This window comes from Neophocaena asiaeorientalis, unplaced genomic scaffold, assembly GCF_003031525.2.
Source record: "Neophocaena asiaeorientalis asiaeorientalis breed wild unplaced genomic scaffold, Neophocaena_asiaeorientalis_V1.1 scaffold601, whole genome shotgun sequence".
In the NCBI taxonomy this organism is placed as follows: Eukaryota; Metazoa; Chordata; class Mammalia; order Artiodactyla; family Phocoenidae; genus Neophocaena; species Neophocaena asiaeorientalis.
Window position 1 is genome coordinate 68,449 of NW_020174793.1, and position 21,559 is coordinate 90,007.

Here is a 21,559-nt window from a genome sequence, read left to right on the forward strand (position 1 = left end):
GAAATACAAGAGAAGGAAAAGACCTACAAAAACAAACCCAAAACAGTTATGAAAATGGTAATAGGAACACACATATCAATAATTACCTTAAATGTAAATAGATTAAATGCTCCCACCAAAAGACAGAGGCTTGCTGAATGGATATAAAAACAAGATCCATATATATGCTGTCTACAAGAAACCCACTTGAGACCTAGTGACACATACAGACTGAAAGTGAGGGGATGGAAAAAGATATTCCATGCAAATGGAGATCAAAAGAAAGCTGGAGTAGCAATACCCATATCAGACAAAATAAACTTTAAAATAAAGACTATTACAAGAGACAAAGAAGGACACTACATAATGATCAAGGGATCAATCCAAGAAGAATATATAACAATTGTAAATATTTATGCACCCAACATAGGTGCACCTCAATACATAAGGCAATTGCTAACAGCCATAAAAGGGGAAATCAACAGTAACACAATCATAGTAGGGGACTTTAACACCCCACTTTCACCAATGGACAGATCAACAAAAATGAAAATAAATAAGGAAACACAAGCTTTAAATGACACATTAAACAAGATAGACTTAATTGACATTTATAGGACATCCCATCCAAAACCAACAGAATACACTTTCTTCTCAAGTGCTCATGGAACATTCTCCAGGATAGATCATATCTTGGGTCACAAATCAAGCCTTGGTAAATTTAAGAAAATTGAAATCGTATCAAGTATCTTTTCCGACCACAACGCTATGAGACTAGATATCAGTTACAGGAAAATAAACTGTAAAAAACACAAAAAACATAGAGGCTAAACAATATGCCACTAAATAACCAAGAGATCACTGAAGAAATCAAAGAGGAAATCAAAAAATACCTAGAAACATATGACAATGAAAACACGATGACCCAAAACCTATGGGATGCAGCAAAAGCAGTTCTAGGAGGGAATATTATAGCAAGAAAATCCTAACTCAATAAATAAGAAAAATCTGAAATAAAATACCTAACCTTACACCTAAAGCTATTAGAGAAAAAAGAACAAAAAATCCCCAAAGTTAGCAGAAGGAAAGAAATCATAAAAATCAGATCAGAAATAAATGAAAAAGAAATGAAGGAAACAATAGCAAAGATCAATAAAACTAAAAGCTAGTCTTTGAGAAAATAAACAAAATTGATAAACCATTAGCCAGACTCATCAAGAAAAAAAGGGAAAAGACTCAAATCAACAGAATTAGAAATGAAGAGGAGAAGTAACAACTGACACTGCAGAAATACAAAGGATCATGAGAGATTACTACAAGCAACTATATGCCAATACAATGGACAACCTGGAAGAAATGGACAAATTCTTAGAAAAGCACAAACTTCCAAGACTGAACCAGGAAGAAATAGAAAATATAAACAGACCAATCACAAGCACTGATATTGAAATTATGATGAAAAATCTTCCAACAATCAAAAGCCCAGGACCAGATGGTTTCACAGGGAAATTCTATCAAACATTTAAAGAAGGGCTGACACCTATCCTTCTCAAACCCTTCCAAAATATAGCAGAGGGAGGAACACTCCCAAACACATTCTAAGAGGCCACCAGCACCCTGATACCAAAACCAGACAAAGATGTCACAAAAAAAGAAAACTACAAGCCAATATCACTGATGAACATAGATGCAAAAATCCTCAACAAAATACTAACAAACAGAATCCAACAGCACATTAAAAGGATCATACACCATGATCGAGTGGATTTTATCCCAGGAATGCAAGGATTCTTCACTATATGCAAATCAATCAATGTGATAAACCATATTAACAAATTGAAGGAGAAAAACCATATGATCATCTCAATAGACGCAGGAAAAGCTTTTGGCAAAACTCAACACCCATTTATGATAAAAACCCTCCAGAAAGTAGGCATAGAGGGAACTTACGTCAACATAATAAAGGACATATATGACAAACCCACAGCCAACATCGTTCTCAATGGTGAAAAACTCAAACCATCTCCACTAAGATTAGGAACAAGACAAGGTTGCCCACTCTCACCACTTATTCAACATAGTTTTGGAAGTTTTAGCCACAGCAGTCAGAGAATAAAAAGAAATAAAAGGAATCCAAATCGGAAAAGAAGTGAAACTGTCACTGTTTGCAGATGACACAATACTATACATAGAGAATCCTAAAGATGCTAACAGAAAACTACTAGAGCTAATCAATGAATTTGGTAAAGTAGCAGGATACAAAGTTAATGCACAGAAATCTCTTGCATTCCTATACACTAACTATGAAAAATTGGAAAGAGAAATTAAGGAAACACTCCCATTTACCGCTGCAACAAAAAGAATAAAATACCTGGAATAAACCTACCTAAGGCGGCCAAAGACCTCTATTATATTTTTCAGCTCCAGCATATTTGGGGAGTTTCCCATGACTTATTATAGTAAAAAAGCCACGTGCTCTCTCAAGAAATGTGTATTCTATATAATGACAAAATGAATAGGTAGTGTGATATGACACAAAAAGCACTGGACTGGGAGTCAGGACTACTATTAACTGGCTATGTGAGCCTTGGAGAAATAAGTGAACCTGTTGTCTTGGCTTCAGTTTCATCTTCAGGAAAATTGAAGTAAATGGACTAGAATCTCTAGGTCATGGGTCTTTAATTGCTATATGTAGCATAACCATTATGTGTGCTGAGGACCAAACTAGCCCAAGCGGTGGCTGGTCAGCAGCCAGTGTCAGGGTGATTGGAAGAGAAAGATTGGAGAAAGTGATTTCCAAGTTGAAGACCAGCTTTGGAGAAACCTGCAATTACCGAAGGTGAAGCATGGTAAGTATGGTAGATGAACGGGCAAGTCCATGCCTGAAGGTTTTTTTTGTTTAATATTTTTTCATGTAATTCAAGAGGAATTCAAGTGATGTTGACCACTAAGAAAAGAAATAATCTGATTAAAGGGAGACTTGAAGAGGGAATTCTCAGGGCTCCACTAGTGTACCTGGAAGGTGAGGGAGTGGAGCACAGGCTTTACGATGGCCACCGACCCAATCACAGCAGAGCATTTCCACTTGCCACTCCTCCCATCATTCCCCTCTATGACTTTGGAGACTGTTACAAAATGTTTGCTTAATAGTGATTTGAGTATTTGTATCTTTTACGTACTTTTCCATGCATTTCAAATTTTTAAAAAATTATGTTAAGATAATATATGTCCTGAATAATGCTCCCCAAATTTTTAAACTGAGAAGACATGTCTAAGTAGCAATTTGATTCTGGCAAATAAAGTGTGTTAAATTTAAAATTTCATGGGTCAAATTTATACAGAAGACAGGTGGGAGAAAAATCCTTTGAAAAACAAACACATTGTGTGCTTCCTGCCAATAAGAACGTAATACTTCCTCATTGTCATTAATAAAAGATAATACTTTCAAAGTTCTGTAGACGCTAAAAAGAAAGAAAACACTCAAATGCGTCACCTATTTCCACATTCAAGTCTGAGAAGCTATATAAATTTCTCCAGCCTCTGGCAGAAAACACCAAACCAACCGTAAGTCCGAGAGCAATCATCTCTGGACAGCAGCTATGCAGCTGGCCGTGCTGACCGTGCTGTACGCTGTGAGTGTGCTGCCTGGCACCCTGGCCCTGCAGCTTCCCCAGAAGGCAGGAGGCATGAGTGAGCTGCCGCGGGAACAGGCTCAGGTATGTCACTGGCCCACTCACCTGGGCCTCCACAGGCTCACCATCAGCATTAGGAAGTATGTTTTTCAATTTTAATAATTTTTCTGATTATATAGGTAATATATGTTTTAATCAAGTAGATGTTAAGAGCAAGCTTTGGAGCCTTCCCAAAGTGGATTCAAGTTCCAACTCCTCCACTCAACTGTGTAGATGAACACAGGAATGTTATTAAACTTCTCTGAGCTTCAGTTTTCTAATTTGGAAGTTGGATAATATAATGATATCAACCAAATCGGGGTGTTGTGAAGCACTTTACAGAGTACCTGAGACATAATTCAATAAACTGAAGTCCTTATTGCTACTATTATTTATTGTAACTTGAGATTTTTCTCATAATGAGCAAAGTGTTGCCTCTTAAGATGAGGACTGCTTGTGATGGAGAGACTTGAAAAGAAAAAATGAGGGTATAAGTTGCAGTCCTCCCACTGACAAGCCAATGATGATGGGCAAGGCATGAACTTCTGACTTTGTTTTCTCATATATCTAATAGAGACAATAATACTGTGTTTTATACCTCACAGGATTATTCTAGAGAATAAAGGAAGTGGTAACAATACCAATTATCATGTATGTAACAATTACAGATTATAAAGTACTTCATATACATTGTGTCATTGAATCCTTAGCTCTATCCTGGGAAAAAGAAGAAACCAAAGTAAGGTTAATTCACATACTTACTAACTGTAAAGATAAGAGTCAAGGACAAGTTCTGGTTCAAAAATCATGTTCTTTCCAATATACTACTTAACAAGTAGCCTAATAAGTGTAAGTAATTATTACCTGGTAAAATAATGGGACATCTACTCCTAAGTATTGTTTATAAATTTAAGCCTTAAGCATAAGAAAAGTTGTGTTTTATTTCACACTAATTTTGACTTTTTAAAAGTCCATGTAATACATTGGACTGAACCAAATGAAATCAGTGATATTTGACAGTTTTTTTTTCTCCAAAGGAGCAATTTCATATGGGTCCACCTAATGGACTCTACAGAAGGAGTACACTTGCAAGAGTATTGAGTCCCTTTACCCATGGTGCACGTTGCCAATAAACCAGAGGGAGGTTCTCTAGGTTTAAAGGAAGGCAGGAAAATTCATCTTAAGGATGCAGAGAGATTTCTTACATAGGGTGTCTTTGTAAAGCCTGTAGCTCTGGAAGGGAAAAAAATGAGCTATTTGTTTTCAAATCAGGGATTAATTGCTAATTGTCATGGGTGAACAATAAGTGTTTGTTGTGTTGAATGAAATACAGTCGTTGGTAATAGGAAGACAGAGCACAATATTGCTAAGGTTACTTATATAAAGCGCATACTCCTAAGCGGTTCTCAGACAAGTAAACATTACCACCTACTCCAAATTAGATTGCAAATGAGTGAGCCAATGTTTAAATCATTTCAAAGATATTATCACACATTATATAACACCATACATTTTTCTGATGAAATGGGCTTTGGAATCAGAACACAAGTTCAAATACCAGCTCCTTTGGTTACTCATGGGGTGACCTCGTGCAACTTATTTCACTCTCCTGAGCCATGATTCTTCAAATGTGAAATAGGAAAATAATGCCATACCTTACTTCACAGGGTGGTTATGAGGTTTAAATGAGATAAGTAATGTAAAGCTCCTGGTATAGTCCCTGGCACTACTAAGTGCTTAATAAAAGTCCTTTGCTGCTGTTGTTATTTCATTCGCTTTCTATTTTTTCCTATTTAGGCTGCTGGACTGCCATCCTCATACCCATTCACTAGTGTCCTTTAAGAAATTCCCAGGGACCCAATTGCCCATGGAATACACCTGAGAGACCTGCTTTATCCTGCAGTCTCACAAAGAGGGTTTTATTAAGGAGTTAGCCATGGAAAGAGCACTGGCCTGGCAGTCAAGAAACTCAGAGCCAGTTCTGCTACTAACTTAACATGTGACCCCAGGGCAAATCATTTAGTTACTAAGAGTTCTGATTTCTTCACCTGGAGAATACGTATATAAAACAAAATAATGTCATAATTACCTTTCCCAGGACTAAAATATTAAGACCTTTAACCTCAGCTGGGACCTGATCTCCAGAGAATTTTAGAAAGGGCTGGGTGACTTTGGATCTCCCCATAGGGTCTCTGATGCCAAGGGGAGGTCTCAGCTGTGCCCCTTGAGGGCACACTGGGCACTCTTCCTGATTGGCTATTACAAACAAGTCTATGTTTTATAAAGTATACAGTGTGTTTCTCTTCAAAACATTTAATGGGATAAAAGAATAATGGAGGGACTCTTTTGCTCATGAAATGAAATGGCAGTGCTTCATCATCAATATTAAGTTTTCTTTTCATTAATGCACTCTTGTTTTACTTGGACTATGTAAGTATTCTGCCTTCACACTACTATTTGGGTCCACAGGAGTCAGAGGCAAAGATGTGCAGACTTCTGAGCTAAAAGAAGACAATAAACAAGAATTATAGATCAATTACTCTCTTTCCAATAGGACTATCTGAAGAGATTTTATCCATCTGACTCAAAAATAAGGGACCCCAATAGTTTAGAAGTCGAACTCAAGCAGATGCAAAAATTCTTTCGCCTGCCTATAACTGGAACATTAAGCTCCCATATTATAGAAATCATGCGGAAGCCCAGATGTGGAGTGCCAGATGTTGCAGAATATTCCCTATTCCCAGATCGCCCAAAATGGACTTCCAGAGTAGTCACCTACAGGTTAGTTTTGCTTTGGCTCATTTTAGCAAAAACAGTAAAGCCTATTTCCTAAAAGGTCTAACATTGTTTTCTTGTTTTCTACCAGGATCATGTCATATACTCGAGACTTACCACATGTCATAGTGAATCAATTAGTGGCAAAGGCCTTCAACGTGTGGAGCAAAGAGATCCCACTGAGCTTCAAGAGAGTTAGCTGGGGAATTGCTGATATCATGATTGGCTTTGCAAGAGGAGGTAAGGAAGATTCCTGCAGGCTGATCCTGTGTGCTATTTTGCTTGTTGTTTATATCAGTGCCCTCCTCTTTCTGGGATTTAAAAATCTTTAAAGAGATATAGATAGATGATAGATAGATAGATCATCTCATTAAAGATCAATGTTCTTACACTTTTTCTAGTCCATTAACTTCGAGTCACTTTTTATGGCAGAAGATGGCAAACTACGGCCCATGAGCCAAATCTGTAAATAGTTATTAGAACACAGCCATGGTCCTGCATTTACCTATTGTCTATGAGTGCTTTGGGGCTACAATGGCAGACTTTAGCAATTCCGACAGAGGTCTTCAAGCCCACAAATCTGGTCCTTCACAGAAAATGTTTGCCAACCTCTGTTTTGTAACATGAATCATGATATATATATATATTTATGGGACAGTTTAAAATATATCTAACTAACATCAATATTAAACCAAAAGAAGAGGTTACAACTTCCAAAGGCCTTAAGTGGTCTCCAAGAAATGAACAGTCCCTGTGGCTTATTGCCAACACCCTTCATGTAGTAAAAAGTAGAAAATAGAGAACTTTCATATTAAAGGGCTTAAGGAGATATAACCCATATACGTGAACTGCTATTAATTGCTGGTGTTTCATGGTGCAAATTTAGAGGAAAATGTTGGTCTTTTTGGCCTGCTTTAATGTTAAACTTCCTGGGTGCTGCGAATTTAGCCGAAATTTGAGCTTCAACCACAATATCAACAAGACTGAAGAAAACCTTACAGAAAAGCACTGATCATGGCACTCCATGTTTTTCAAGAACTGGATATGGCCTGACACCAATTTGAAAATAAATGTCTCTGCATCACAAATAAAAGCACTATCAAAATCTATTTTAAGACACCTTGAGCACAGTTCTTCAAGGGACTGTCTACTACATCCGCAAAGAAAAAGCTGGGTTTTTAAGAAAACGTATATTAAATGGTATGCAGTTACCTGCTGAATCCAGTACTCAAACTCATTGTCCACTCTGCCACCATCCAGCTAAGGAAAATGATCAAATATAACACTTAGATGCCACCATAAGTAGGATGTGAATGTATTTAAAGTCCATATCAGTAAACTTTCAACATGTGGTGGTTATCAGGGATGAGCAGTGGTTCTGTGAAAGAAAAAGTCCCTGTGACAAATGAACACCCAAACCACCCTGTGTATGCAGCTGACTGCTTGGGGCTAATCTTTCTAACCTCAATAATCATGTACTGTAAACTAAAAGATGAAATGACTGGAGATGAATTCAGTCACTAAAGGCAATTACCACTTTTTCTTTCAGCTCACGGGGACCCCGACCCATTTGATGGGCCAGGAAACACACTGGCTCATGCCTTTGCACCTGGGCCAGGCCTGGGAGGAGATGCTCACTTTGATGAGGATGAACGCTGGACTGATGCTAGCAGTATAGGTACAGCATCCCAAATCTCTTCCACTACATATGCTTTTTAAAATCCTGAACTTTTTATACTTAACTATCTTTAATTTAACAATTGAAAGCAATTAATAGTAGTTATTGAGCACTTGCTAACTGCCACCTCTGTGCTTTAAATGCATTATTGCATTTAATATGCTCATAATGCTCCATATATAGAAGATAGATACTCAGGCTACAGAGTCAAAAAATGTTGGGTTCAATTTGCTTTACCTCTACCAATTACTCACTTTGTGTCTTTGGGCAAGTTATTTAACTTCTCTGAGCCTCAGTTTCCTTATCTATGAAATGGGACTTTAAATAATTCCTACCTCACAGGATTGCTGTTGGAATTAAATGAGATAATGCTTATGCAGTGCTTAGCACAGTGCTTGGTATATATTAATAATTCAATAAATTATAGCTCTTCTATATATATATCCCCAAAATAAGTTTTTTAATTGAAGGTGAAAGAGGAGCAGAGACTATGATATTCGAGAAGTATATACAGTTCTGATATCATTCACTGTTTTTCAGAAAGAACCCACACCATAACCCAGCCTATCATATTCAGCACTTTACAAAGTAGAAGATCATAGACAAAACAGAAAACTAACGAAGAGAATCTCTAGATAAATAATCCTAACTGGAGACAATGCTTTTTTTTTTTTAATCTTTATTGGAGTATAATTGCTTTACAATGGTGTGTTAGTTTCTGCTTTATAACAAAGTGAATCAGTTATACATATACATATGTCCCCATATCTCTTCCCTCTTGCGTCTCCCTCCTTCCCATCCTCCCTATCCCACCCCACTAGGTGGTCACAAAGCATCAAGCGGATCTCCCTGTGCTATGCGGCTGCTTCCCACTAGCTATCTATTTTACGTTTGGGAGTGTATATATGTCCATGCCACTCTCTCACTTTGTCACAGTTTACCCTTCCCCTTCCCCAATAAAAAGTGGCTACTGGTTACTGGCCCTGAAAGTGAAATGAGTACTTGTGTTTGGCAATGGGAATTCACCACTACAGTGATGCCTTGCCGTGAAAATCTAACCTATGTAAAATTATGACATTGCTTCCGTTTCACATCTTGCATACCTTTTCCATTCTTCCTTCTTCCCACTCAAGGTAAGCTAAAGACAGCTTCCTTCAATCTAATGCACCACAATTGGAACTCTGTCCACTCAAACACATTCACACCTTCCCCCTTATTTGCAAAGCCTTTCTATGAGTCTGAGGGAGAGAGAGCACATACATAATACACTTTAACAAGTCAAAAGCAAATCCCAGCATCGCCTGGAGTTCCTGCCTTATGGTCGTCTTTCTCAAAGCCAACTTTCTCTCTCCTGCTATTCAAAGTCACTATCATTTATTGAATAGCCATTATTATTTTCCAGATATTGGGAAACTCATTATGACAAATCGACAAGGTAGGAATTATTATCTCCATTTTACAGATGAGGAACTGAGACTCAGAAATGCCCATTAATTTGTCCAGAGTTGTCCAGCTAGTAAGTAGTAGAGCTGAGTTTCAAAACCAGGTCTTTATACAATACTTAGAAGCCTTTGCTTTCCTCTACTGAATACTGCTATCTGAGTGATTACATAAGAAGCAAATAGGCAGAAATACATTATATTTTAAAAGAAAGGTGATGAGATTAAAGCACTACTATTCTTTTTTTTAAACTTTATTGAAGTATAGTTGATTTAGTGTTGTGTTAATTTCTGCTGTACTGCAAAGTCATTCAGTTATACACATATTCTTTTTCATATACTTTTCCATTTTGGTTTATCACAGGATATTGAATAGAGTTCCCTGTGCTTTACAGTAGGACCTTGTTGTTTATCCATTCTATATATAATGGTTTGCATCTGCTAATCCCAAACTCCCAATCCTTGGGCTTCCCTGGTGAAAAAAAAACCTCCCAATCCTTCCCTCCCACACCCCCACTTGGCAACCATGAGTCTGCTCTCAATGTCTGTGAGTCTGTTTTTGTTTCATAGATATGTTCATTTGTGTCATATTTTAGATTCCACATATAAGTGATATCAGATGGCATTTGTCTTTTTCTTATTTCACTTAGTATGATATCTGAGGTCCATCCATGTTGCTGCTAATGGCATTATTTTCTATGGCTGAGTAGTATTCCATCATATAAATGTACCACATCTGCATTTTTTTAACATCTTTATTGAAGTATAATTGCTTTACAGTGGTGTGCTAGTTTCTGCTGCATAACAAAGTGAATCAGCTATACATATACATATAACACCATATCTCCTCCTTCTTGCGTCTCCCTCCTACCCTACCTATCTCACCCCTCTAGGTGGTTAAAAAGCACCGAACTGATCTCCCTGTTCTATGTGGCTGCTTTCCAATAGCTCTCTATTCTACATTTGGTAGGGTATATATGTCCATGCCACTCTCTCACTTCATCCCAGCTTACCCTTGCCCCTCTCCATGTCCTCAAGTCCATTCTCTATGTCTGCATCTTTATTCCTGTCCTACTCTGAGGTTCTTCAGAACCCTTTATTTTTTTAAGATTCCATATATATGTGTTAGCATACGGTATTTGTTTTTCTCTTTCTGACTTATTTCATTCTGTATGACAGAATATAGGTCCATCCACCTCGCTACAAATACCTCAATTTCGTTTCTTTTTATGGCTGAGTAATATTCCATTGTATATAAGTGCCACATCTTTTTACCTATTCATCTGTCAATGGACACTTAGGTTGCTTCCTGGCTACTGTAAATAGTGCTGCAATGAATATTGGGTATATGGCTCTTTTTGAATTATGGCTCTCTCTGGGTATATGCCCAGCAGTGGGATTGCTGAGTCGCATGGTAGTTCTATTTTTAGTTGTTTAAGGAACCTCCATAGTGGCTGTATCAATTTACATTCCCCCCAACAGTGCAAGAGGGTTCCCTTTTCTCCTCACTCCCCCCCGCATTTATTGTTTCTAGATATTTTTATGATGGCCATCCTGACTGGTGTGAGGTGATACCTCATTGTAGTTTTGATTTGCATTTCTCTAATGATTAGTGATGTTGAACATCCTTTCATGTGTTTGTTGGCAATCTGTATATCTTCTTTGGAGAAATGTCTTTTTAGGTCTTCTGCCCATTTTTGGACTGGGTTGTTTGATTTTTTGATATTGAATTGCATGAGCTGCGTGTATATTTTGGAGATTAATCTTTTGTCAGTTGTTTCATTTGCAAATATTTTCTCCCATTCTGAGGGTTGTCTTTTCGTCTTGTTTACGGTTTCCTTTGCTGTGTGTGCAAAAGCTTTGAAGTTTCATTAGGTCCCATTTGTTTATTTTCGTTTTTATTTCCATTTCTCTAGGAGGTGGGTCAAAAAGGATCTTGTTGTGATTTATGTCATAGAGTGTTCTGCCTATGTTTTCCTCTAAGAGTTTTATAGTTTCTGGCCTTACATTTAGGTCTTTAATCCATTTTGAGTTTATTTTTGTGTATGGTGTTAGGGAGTGTTCTAATTTCATTCTTGTACATGTAGCTGTCCAGTTTTCCCAGCAACACTTATTGAAGAGGCTGTCTTTTCTCCATTGTATATTCTTACCTCCTTAGTCAAAGATAAGGTGACCATAGGTGCATGGGTTTATCTCTGGGCTTTCTATCCTGTTCCATTAGTCTATATTTCTGTTTTTGTGCCAATACCATACTGTCTTGATTACTGTAGCTTTGTACTGTAGTCTGAAGTCTGGGAGCCTGATTTCTCCAGCTCCATTTTTCTTTCTCAATATTGCTTTGGCTATTCAGGGTCTTTTGTGCTTCTGTACAAATGTGAAATTATTTGTTCTAGTTCTGTGAAAAATGCCATTGGTAATTTGATAGGGATTGCGTTGAATCTGTAGATTGCTTTCAGCAGTATAGTCATTTTCACAATGTTGATTCTTCCAATCCAAGAACATGGTATATCCCTCCATCTGTTTGTATCCTCTTTCATTTCTTTCATAAGAGTCCTATAGTTTTCTGCATACAGCTCTTTTGTCTCCTTAGGTAGGTTTATTCCTAGATATTTTATTCTTTTTGTTGCAGCGGTAAATGGGAGTGTTTCCTCAATTTCTCTTTCAGATTTTTCATCATTAGCGTATAGGAATGCAAGAGATTTCTGTGCATTAATTTTGTATCTTGCTACTCTACCACATTCATTGATTAGCATTAGTAGTTTTCTGGTAGCATCTTTAGGATTCTCTATGTATAGTATTATGTCATCTGCAAACAGTGACAGCTTTACTTCTTCTTTTCTGATTTGGATTCTTTTTATTTCTTTTTCTTCTCTGATTTCTGTGGCTAAAACTTCCAAAGCTATGTTGAATAATAGTGGTGCGAGTGGGCAACCTTGTCTTCTTCCTCATCTTAGTGGAAATGGGTTCAGTTTTTCACCATTAAGAACGATGTTGGCTGTGAGTTTGTCATATATGGCCTTTATTATGTTGACACAAGTTCTCTCTATGACTACTTTCTGGAGGGTTTTTATCATAAATGGGTGTTGAATTTTGTCAAAAGCTTTTCCTGCATCTACTGAGATGATCATATGGTTTTTATTCTTCAGTTTGTTAATATGGTGTATCTCACTGATTGATTTGAGTATATTGAAGAATCCTTGCATTCCTGGGATAAACCCCACTCGATCATGGTGTATGATCCTTTTAATGTGCTGTTGGATTCTGTTTGTTAGTATTTTGTTGAGGATTTTTGCATCTATATTCATCAGTGATATTGGCCTGTAGTTTTCTTTTTTTGTGACATCTTTGTCTGGTTTTGGTATCAGGGTGATGGTGGCCTCTTAGAATGAGTTTAGGAGTGTTCCTCCCTCTGCTATATTCTGGAAGAGTTTGAGAAGGATAGGTGTTAGCTCTTCTTTAAATGTTTGACAGAATTTGCCTTTGAAGCCATCTGGTCCTGAGCTTTTGTTTGTTGGAAGACTTTTAATCATAATTTCAATATCAGTGCTTGTGATTGGTCTGTTTATATTTTCTATTTCTTCCTGGTTCAGTCTCATAAGGTTGTGCTTTTCTAAAAATTTGTCCATTTCTTCCAGGTCGTCCATGGTATTGGCATAGAGTTCCTTGTAGTAATCTCTCATGATCTTTTGTATTTCTGCAGTGTCAGTTGTTACTTCTCCTGTTTCATTTCTAATTCTGTTGATTTGAGTCTTCCCTTTTGTCTTGATGAGTCTGGCTCATGGTTTATCAATTTTGTTTATCTCTGAAAAATCCAGCTTTTAGTTTTATTGATCTTTGCTATTGTTTCCTTCATTTCTTTTTCATTTATTTCTGATCTGATCTTTATGATTTCTTTCCTTCTGCTAACTTTTGGGGGTTTTTTGTTCTTTCTTTCTCTAATTGCTTTAGGTGTAAGGTTAGGTTGTTGATTTGAGATGTTTCTTGTTTCTTGAGGTAGGATTGTATTGCTATAAACTTCCCTCTTAGAACTGCTTTTGCTGCATCCCATAGGTTCTGGGTCATCGTGTTTTCATTTTCATATGTTTCTAGGTATTTTATTTATTTCCTCTTTGATTTCTTCAGTGATCTCTTGGTTATTTAGTAGTGTACTTTTAGCCTCCATGTGTTTGTATTTTTTACAGATTTTTTCCTGTAATTGATATATAGTCTCATAATGTTGTGGTTGGAAAAGATACTTGATATGATTTCAATTTTCTTAAATTTACCAAGGCTTGATTTGTGACCCAAGATATGATCTATCCTAGAGAATGTTCCAGAAGCACTTGAGAAGAAAGTGTATTCTGTTTTTTTGGGATGGAATGTCCTATAAATATCAACTAAGTACATCTTGTTTAATGTATCATTTAAAGCTTGTGTTTCCTTATTTATTTTCATTTTGGATGATCTGTCCATTGGTGAAAGCGAGTTGTTTAAGTCCCCTACTATGACTGTGTTACTGTTGATTTCCCCTTTCATGGCTGTTAGCATTTGCCTTATGTATTGAGGAAAGCACTACTATTCTGATTCCTCTTCTAAACCTTCCGCGCTTGTGAAGGCCTGGAAACAAATAAGCAAACTGTGGAGAATTTAAATGGTTAGGTATTTTATAATTATTTTATTTTTATTATTATCTATTTTGATTTTATTATATATATAGTTATTTTTTACAGTTACTGTATGTCTCTTTTGTTGCAGGAATTAATTTCCTGTATGCTGCAACTCATGAACTTGGCCATTCCTTGGGTCTGGATCATTCATCTGATCCTAATGCTGTGATGTATCCAACTTATGGAGAAGGCAATTACAAGAATTTCAAACTTTCACAGGATGATATCAATGGAATTCAGAAATTATATGGTAATATTTATGATTTCCATATTTCCAATGTCTCCTTAAGACATTGCCTCCTTTGGGTAGGCTTGAATGAGAAAGGCTGGGAAATAGGTATTTACTTGGAAAAACACACTGGAACTTTTATATCTAAAAGCCTATTGAGGGGAGAAATTTGAGACATTAGATACTTGAAATTTAATCATGCTATTTTATACTATGAGGATATTGATTTTAAGTTTTAAGTAATATAGTATCATTTGGTGAAATCATGCAAATGATGCTCTCAAACGTTTTTTATAAGCTGCCACTCACTCTTCTTTCTTGCTTGATTCAAATACTTTAGGGAGCCTCCCCCAAAGGGATGGACAGAGGAACATAACACCTTCCACTGTAGCTTCCCGCTCCCAAGGGTTTGGCCCTAGGTGCTTAAAAGTTACCCAATTTTTCCTGCCTGTATATATGCATAGGGAAATGGGTTAACCATAGACAGTGACTTATTATTGCTGGTCATGATGGGTATGAATATACCATGTCCCAATCTACACTTTTTTGTTTTAATCAAGTTCCAAATTCAATTTAAAAGAATAAACTGATATGTATTTGCTTGATCAAGTCAGAAAGAGTAAAGTGAGAAAGGAATCAAAGGACAAGGATAAAAAGCCATGTCTCTAGATGAGAATAGTAAGAGTCAAAGAAGCTAAATAAATCGTCCAAGGACAAGAGGCTGCTGAATTCTTGAACAAAGATTCCAAGCCAGGGCTGCATGATTTCACATTCTTTCTACTTCATATTTCAGCCTATCACTACTTAGTATGCTTCTAAAAGCAATTTGGAAAAGAAAATACATACAGAATGATATCTTTAAGTACACAGATATAATTAAACCTTTCCGGCAAATTACCAGGATGATAAGAATATTCGGCAAAAAGATAACATAAGAGTCTGAATGTTCAGAAGAGCAATGAAAGTGCTTCCACATAGTAAATAATGTAATGTCCTCAGGGGGAAATTACTCCTGTAGGATAATGGATTTAAGCTATCCGTTGAACCTATAACTTACTATCGATCAGCATCTCCTAAACTGTGTTCCCAGAACACTGGTCCTACCAGACAATTCCCAAAAAAAAGATGCTTTGGAGAAACAAGTTCAAAAACCACTACCTACTGTATTTAAAGTGCACAGGATGTTAAAAAGGATCTAACAAACTGTCATTTAACTCAGTGCTTCCCAAATTATAATCCTTTTTGTGGCACACCCATTGAGCCCTCTCAGAATAGCATTTCAGAGAACACGTTTTGGAAAATACCATTAACTGTACCACAAAGTTCTGACTTAAGGAGCTGATGCTGTCCAAAAAAGTTCACGAAACACTGACAATTGTTGGTAAAGTCAACACCAACAAAACAGAGAATAGTACCTCCCCTTATATAAAACTACAGAACTTACAGAATACTCTATGGCATGAATAACTATCTTTGAACCTTAAGAAAATTAGAAAGGGCCTGAAAAATGTTCTTCGGCAGACTGATTAGATTTAACATAAAGAAGATGGATTAGTGCATTAAATCCTTAAGTATTAGACAGTGAAGTGCCTCTAGTCAAAGTTGGAAAGAGGTAGCTTCTGGACAAATGAAAGTAAGATTTAATTACATAGGTTTTTCATGTAGGTAGTTTATTAATACAATAAGTGATGTGAGAAGAAAATATAAATTCAAAAGAATATGGTTAAACTGATGGATATAAAATTCCCAATGTTCCTTTCAGAATAATAAAAATAATAGCTAAAATGCATCAAGTTTTTATAGTGTACCAGGCATTTCATGTGCAATAGCTTATTTAATTCAACAATCCAATGAGTTGTTACTGTCCTCATTTTACAGGCTGGTAATCTAACATGAAGAGAAGCTAAGTAATAACTTACCCAAGATCACATGGCTGGTAAAATGACAGAGTGAAAAGACAGGGTGCAAAGATATCTGACCACCCAGGGACTACACTCCATACAGTGTTGCCTTTTTAGCCTTTGGAGATTGTTCTTCAGAACTGTTGTCCCAGGCACAGAAACTGGGCTGGGTGAATGATGGACTGTACATACTGTGACATTTCTTGTGTTTTTATAGTCTTAGGATTTTTTAATATGTTTTATACGTTGTCAGAATGTTCTTATTTTGTCTCTTCACAGGAAAGAGAAATGATTCAAGAAAAAAATTAGAAACTTCAGGGAGAACACACATTCATTCATTGGATTCTATATAGTTGTTCCCAACCAGAATTAAAGAACACTATTGCTGCACTCCATTTACCCCTTGCTGCCTCCATCCTTGTATTGTGGTTGGTTTTTATACATCTCTCTCCCCCTACGGGGATAAACCCTGTTATGACTTTACTATGTCTTACTCATCTATAACTCTCCTCAAGCAACATGCACTTGGTGGATGTCAATAAATGTTAAATACATAGATAAATAAAATTTTTATTCCATGGTAAAATAATTTCTATTTGGAAGTACTGTTTCTGTGGCAAGAGAAGATATGCTAAGACTAAGACCAGAAAAAAGAATTAAATAACCCCACCACATTATTTTGGGACTTCAGCTGCACCTCACCCTATCACCAGTTGGGTAAGGTATAGTATAGTATAGTACAGTATAGTATAAACCAAGATAGTATAACCCAAAGGTACCTTAAGTTCCTCTCATCCTTTGGTCCAATCCCTCACTCTGAGTATTCTGGGAAGTCCAAATCTTCCCACAAAATGTGTGTGAATTCCCAAGGATTTACATTCTCATAGTCCCTTCTGGCACCAAGTTCCTGCCCCTGAACTGACTTCATGGCATCTCTCCGACCACAGCTGCTCTGTGTTCCCTTTCCTCTGCCCCATCACAACCCAAATATCAATCTCACTCTCTTCTCTTTTACTTTCTCCAAACCGGTCCTACAAGGCTTTTGTGAGATTGCTGACACTGCTGGAGATTTGTATCAACGGTGAGATTTTACACTGCACAAGGACAATGAAATTGAACTAAACTCAAATTGGATATTATCCTCACCCTTCAAATCCTTTACCCATCCCAGCATCAGGAATTTCCCACTGGCCACCTACCTCTGCAGGCTCCAACCTCCTACCACATCTCTCCCTAATCCTCAAATCTCTAAACCCCAGTCCTTCTGACTTCCCTCAGAAACTCATTTCCTGAGGTTCAAGTAGCTCTCTGTCTCCATGCACAGAGACTCGCTACTGTGTTTCTGTGGTAAAAACACTCTATGTGGGGCTTAACCCTTTAGCAGGACACGGAGCTGGCAAAGGCTTTTCCATTTCAGCCATTCCTCCTCCATACTCCCTGCACCCATGCATGGTTTTCTCTACAAATAGAGGGATAAATAATTGTAATGTACTTCCTTACTGATACAAATTATGCCACACATAAGCACCCTGAAAAGATGTATTCATTTTTTAAAATTCATTTAAGGATTTTTTTCACCCAAAATGGATCAATAATCCAAAACTCAGAAATACCACCAAAACCATTAAAGGAGGCATTCCAGGGACAGATAAAATGAGGGGGGGAATCTACAACCTAGGCAAAACGAGTTATATATTCAAAGATTCTCTTAAAACATAAGGGAATAGGTCTATAATAAAAATAAAAAGGAAGAAGTCATTAAATTTAAGCTCCTCACTTTGTAGATGACAAAACAGACCAAGAGAGGTTAAATTTTGCAGTAAACAAATGTGTCCTGTGATTAAAGCATTTTGTTTGTTTGTTTGCCTGTTTGCATTTTGGTTTGGGCAGCAGAAGGCAATATCTATCTTGTAGCTGAATTGGATATTGTTTTTACCTGCCCAGCATCCCTTCACCCTACTTTTTGGGACAGGGACAGTCTTTCCCCTTTGTATATTATCTTAGTGAGACATACTTTAGTATGCCACATGCTGCCAGGGCTGAGAAGGGAGTACAGGACCCAAGTGTGGCCTATCAGACACTCCCTCTGAAAACACCAGACACTGATTCACCCTGGTAGTGAGTTTTGGAGACACCGCCTATTCATTCCTGCACCCAGATAAATCTCTGAAGTCACCTTGGGTCCTGTCCTACAAACAGCTTAGGTACGGGGCGTCTCTTCCATGTTTTGCAGCTGACTGCATTGCCTTCTAATAAATTTTGTCTTTTGCTTATGTTAGCAAGAGTCGGTTTATGTCTGTTGCTTGCAAATCCCTGACACAGTAGCTTGAATGGCTCTTCTATGGTATCTGATATATGGACTCTGTTGTATATCTCACCACATACTCCAATCTTAACCCTATGAAGTTAAGCTCTAACTGAGCATAGAAGTTGAATTTTCTTATTCCTATCCAAAAACCATAAAGCTGACTTCTAAAGAGAAATTTTGCCTAGAAAATAAGGAACCATGTTCTCATTTTGTTAATTGTGGTAAAATACACATAACATAAAATTTATCATCTTAACCATTTTTAAGTATATAGTTCAGTATTAAGTATATTCACATTGTTGTACAAGGGTAAATGTTCTTACCCTTAGCACTATTAGCATGTTCAACTGAATAATTCTTTGTTAGAGGCTATTCTGTGCATGGTAGGATGCTCAGCAGCACTCCCTGGCCTCTCCCCACTAGATGCCAGTAAAACATCCTCAGTTGTGGAAACCAAAGATGTGTTCAGACATTGCCAAATGACCCCTGAGGGGCAAAATAGCCCCCAGTTGGGATCCATGGAGCTAAAGGAAATAAATTCCTATTTCACTGCATTATACTCAATGTCCCTTTTTACCTTTTTTTATCCCTACCATCTGGTAATCCTGTGTCATCCCATGGGAAAGGAAAACCAATAAAACATTAATGTGGCTTTGTCTGTTTTTGACACTTATTTGAGGAAAGGACTGTCATATTTTGAGGAATAAAACCAACTGTATGCCAAAGCCAAGATGATGTATATTTATAGAAGTTCACAAAACTTGTTTGTATTCTGTCAATTATTTTTATTGTTGTCTTTTCTAATTTTAATGTCAAACTTCAGTTTAAGATAGAGGGCTGAGCACAAGAATTTGTCTTCACTCCCCTCTGAGTTTCCATTTAAGTAGTAGTAGGGCAATAAAACAGAATAGGCGGAGGAGGTCTATCCATAGACAAGGAATTTCAATAAATTTCTGACGACCTAATACAGCTGATAGGTGAAACATATCAGACTTAGCCTGGGATATGTGAAGAGGTCTCAGGTGGAAATGGGAGTTAACTATGGTTACAGGATGAAATGTAAATTTGATCAATCATGACAAGGTAAAAATGTAGGAAGTTGGAGCACATTGCCAATTTCACATATTATAAAACATACATGTTTACATATTAACATTGTTAAAAATAAGATGACATCTTGCAGCTGGGGCTGGCAATTCTCCAGGAGAAGATTTGGGTTTGCTTCTGCCCATCACATGGAGCCCTATCAATCTGAGATCACTTTATATTACATCATTTGCTTGGGGTTGTTCAGACTACACTGTTCATGTGAATTCAGTCAGCAAATCTGTAGGAGTACCAGCTTGGAGACCACATATTCAGAAAGTATGTCTTTTTCCTCTCAGTACCATGACTGAGGCAGCCATGTGCCCTTGCTGCATTGTTGGTGTTGCAGGTTTATTTCTCTTTTATCCTTGCACTGAAAGACCAGCCATTTGGTCTCCCAGCTTTAAGTCAGGATCCCCTGTTAGAGTCTGCTTCTTGAACATCTTTTCTTTTTTCACAGTACACAAAGAGGTGGTTTCATCCTACAACAGATGACATTTTAATTCACCAAAATGTGCTAATTGGAATACGAAGTTTAGATGTAGTATGTGAAAAGACACAAAACTTTGTACGGTAATCTTCCCTTATTTTAAATGTCACTTTTCCAGAACTGTTGATTTCCTGTCAGTCTTTTTAGGGATAAAAACAAATAACAGTCACCTTCAGGATGTTGACCGCTTCCCCTGACAGTCCTTATTCTCTGAGAAGTGCCACTGACCCACAGTGGACCTCAGGCGGCAAGTGTGTACTATCCCACCTCCTGCCACAGGTGTCTGGAACAAGGGCAGACACCCACCTCAGGTAAGGCCCTTTAGGTATCTTCTCCAGGGGGACTGTGATTCCACTCACTTATTTATTCAATAATATTTATTGAGTGTTTACCATGTTCCAGGCACTGTTTAACCTTGAGGATATAATTCCAAACAAAGAAAATCACTATGCACATGGATCCCACAAACTCACCAAAAACAATGAACAGAGAGACCCAGAGACTGGGATTTCTGAGCTGAGCCTTGTTACTGGTGAGATTCTATAGGAAAGATCCATAAATTTCTGTGGCTAAAGATCTCAGAAATTCTGAAGTGCTTTCATTTCCCAAGGCCTTGTTGTTCAATAGTTTTCTGGATTCCATAGGCAGTCTAATGTCCTTCCAATAAATCTCCTTTTCAACTAAGCTAATACCAAAACAAACAAGTCCAACAATTAAGAGAAACAGTATAATATAGGCATCTTCTTCCTCCCTTCACTAGCATCATCTACCACTCTTGCCATGAAACCTTCCAGAAAAATGGACACCAACAATACAGAACAAAGATCAGATCAAAGTGACTGAAGTGGTGTAGACTGTGCCAGCCCAGTGTGAAGCTAACCAAAGCTTCTCTTACTTTGTTGTCATTGCCATTGCTGATAATGTAAAAATAATGATATGTAATGAAAAAAGTATTGAACTGTGTCTGAAGTTCTGTTTTGATCCTGGCTATGTTTTAACAGACAGTAAGGAAGCCTTGGGCTTCCTTACCTTCTCTTGGCTATGCGCTATCCTTTGTTTTAATTCTCTCACTTCATAAAGCAGGACTTAAGATCTAGAATTCAATGATCAACTAAGGTTTCACTCTTGACTAAATTTACCTATCAATTTGATCAGGAAAAACAAGGATATGAAGGTAAACGTGTGCCATCAGAATCACTCACCGAGGCTCTACAAGAGAAACAACCCTAGTTTACAGCACTCAAAGAAGATACAAATATATATACATATATAGAGGCATCTCCTTTTCTTCACCTGGCAATCCTACAGTTTTTCACACCTCAGCCTTGACATTTCCATGCCAAAAAGACCTCTACTT

The 21,559-nt window shown here is 37.3% G+C and overlaps 1 protein-coding gene across 1 annotated transcript; it reads left to right on the forward strand.

Moving 5' to 3' along the window:
- Window positions 1–3,410: 3,410 nt before the first annotated feature.
- On the forward strand, window positions 3,411–16,904 carry MMP7 (matrix metallopeptidase 7). The gene is made up of 6 exons (XM_024760356.1): window positions 3,411–3,695; window positions 6,205–6,431; window positions 6,517–6,665; window positions 7,975–8,103; window positions 14,277–14,438; window positions 16,598–16,904. The coding sequence occupies exons 1-6, from the start codon at window positions 3,579–3,581 to the stop codon at window positions 16,669–16,671; spliced, it is 858 nt and encodes a 285-aa protein (XP_024616124.1). The 5' UTR covers window positions 3,411–3,578; the 3' UTR covers window positions 16,672–16,904.
- Window positions 16,905–21,559: the final 4,655 nt, after the last annotated feature.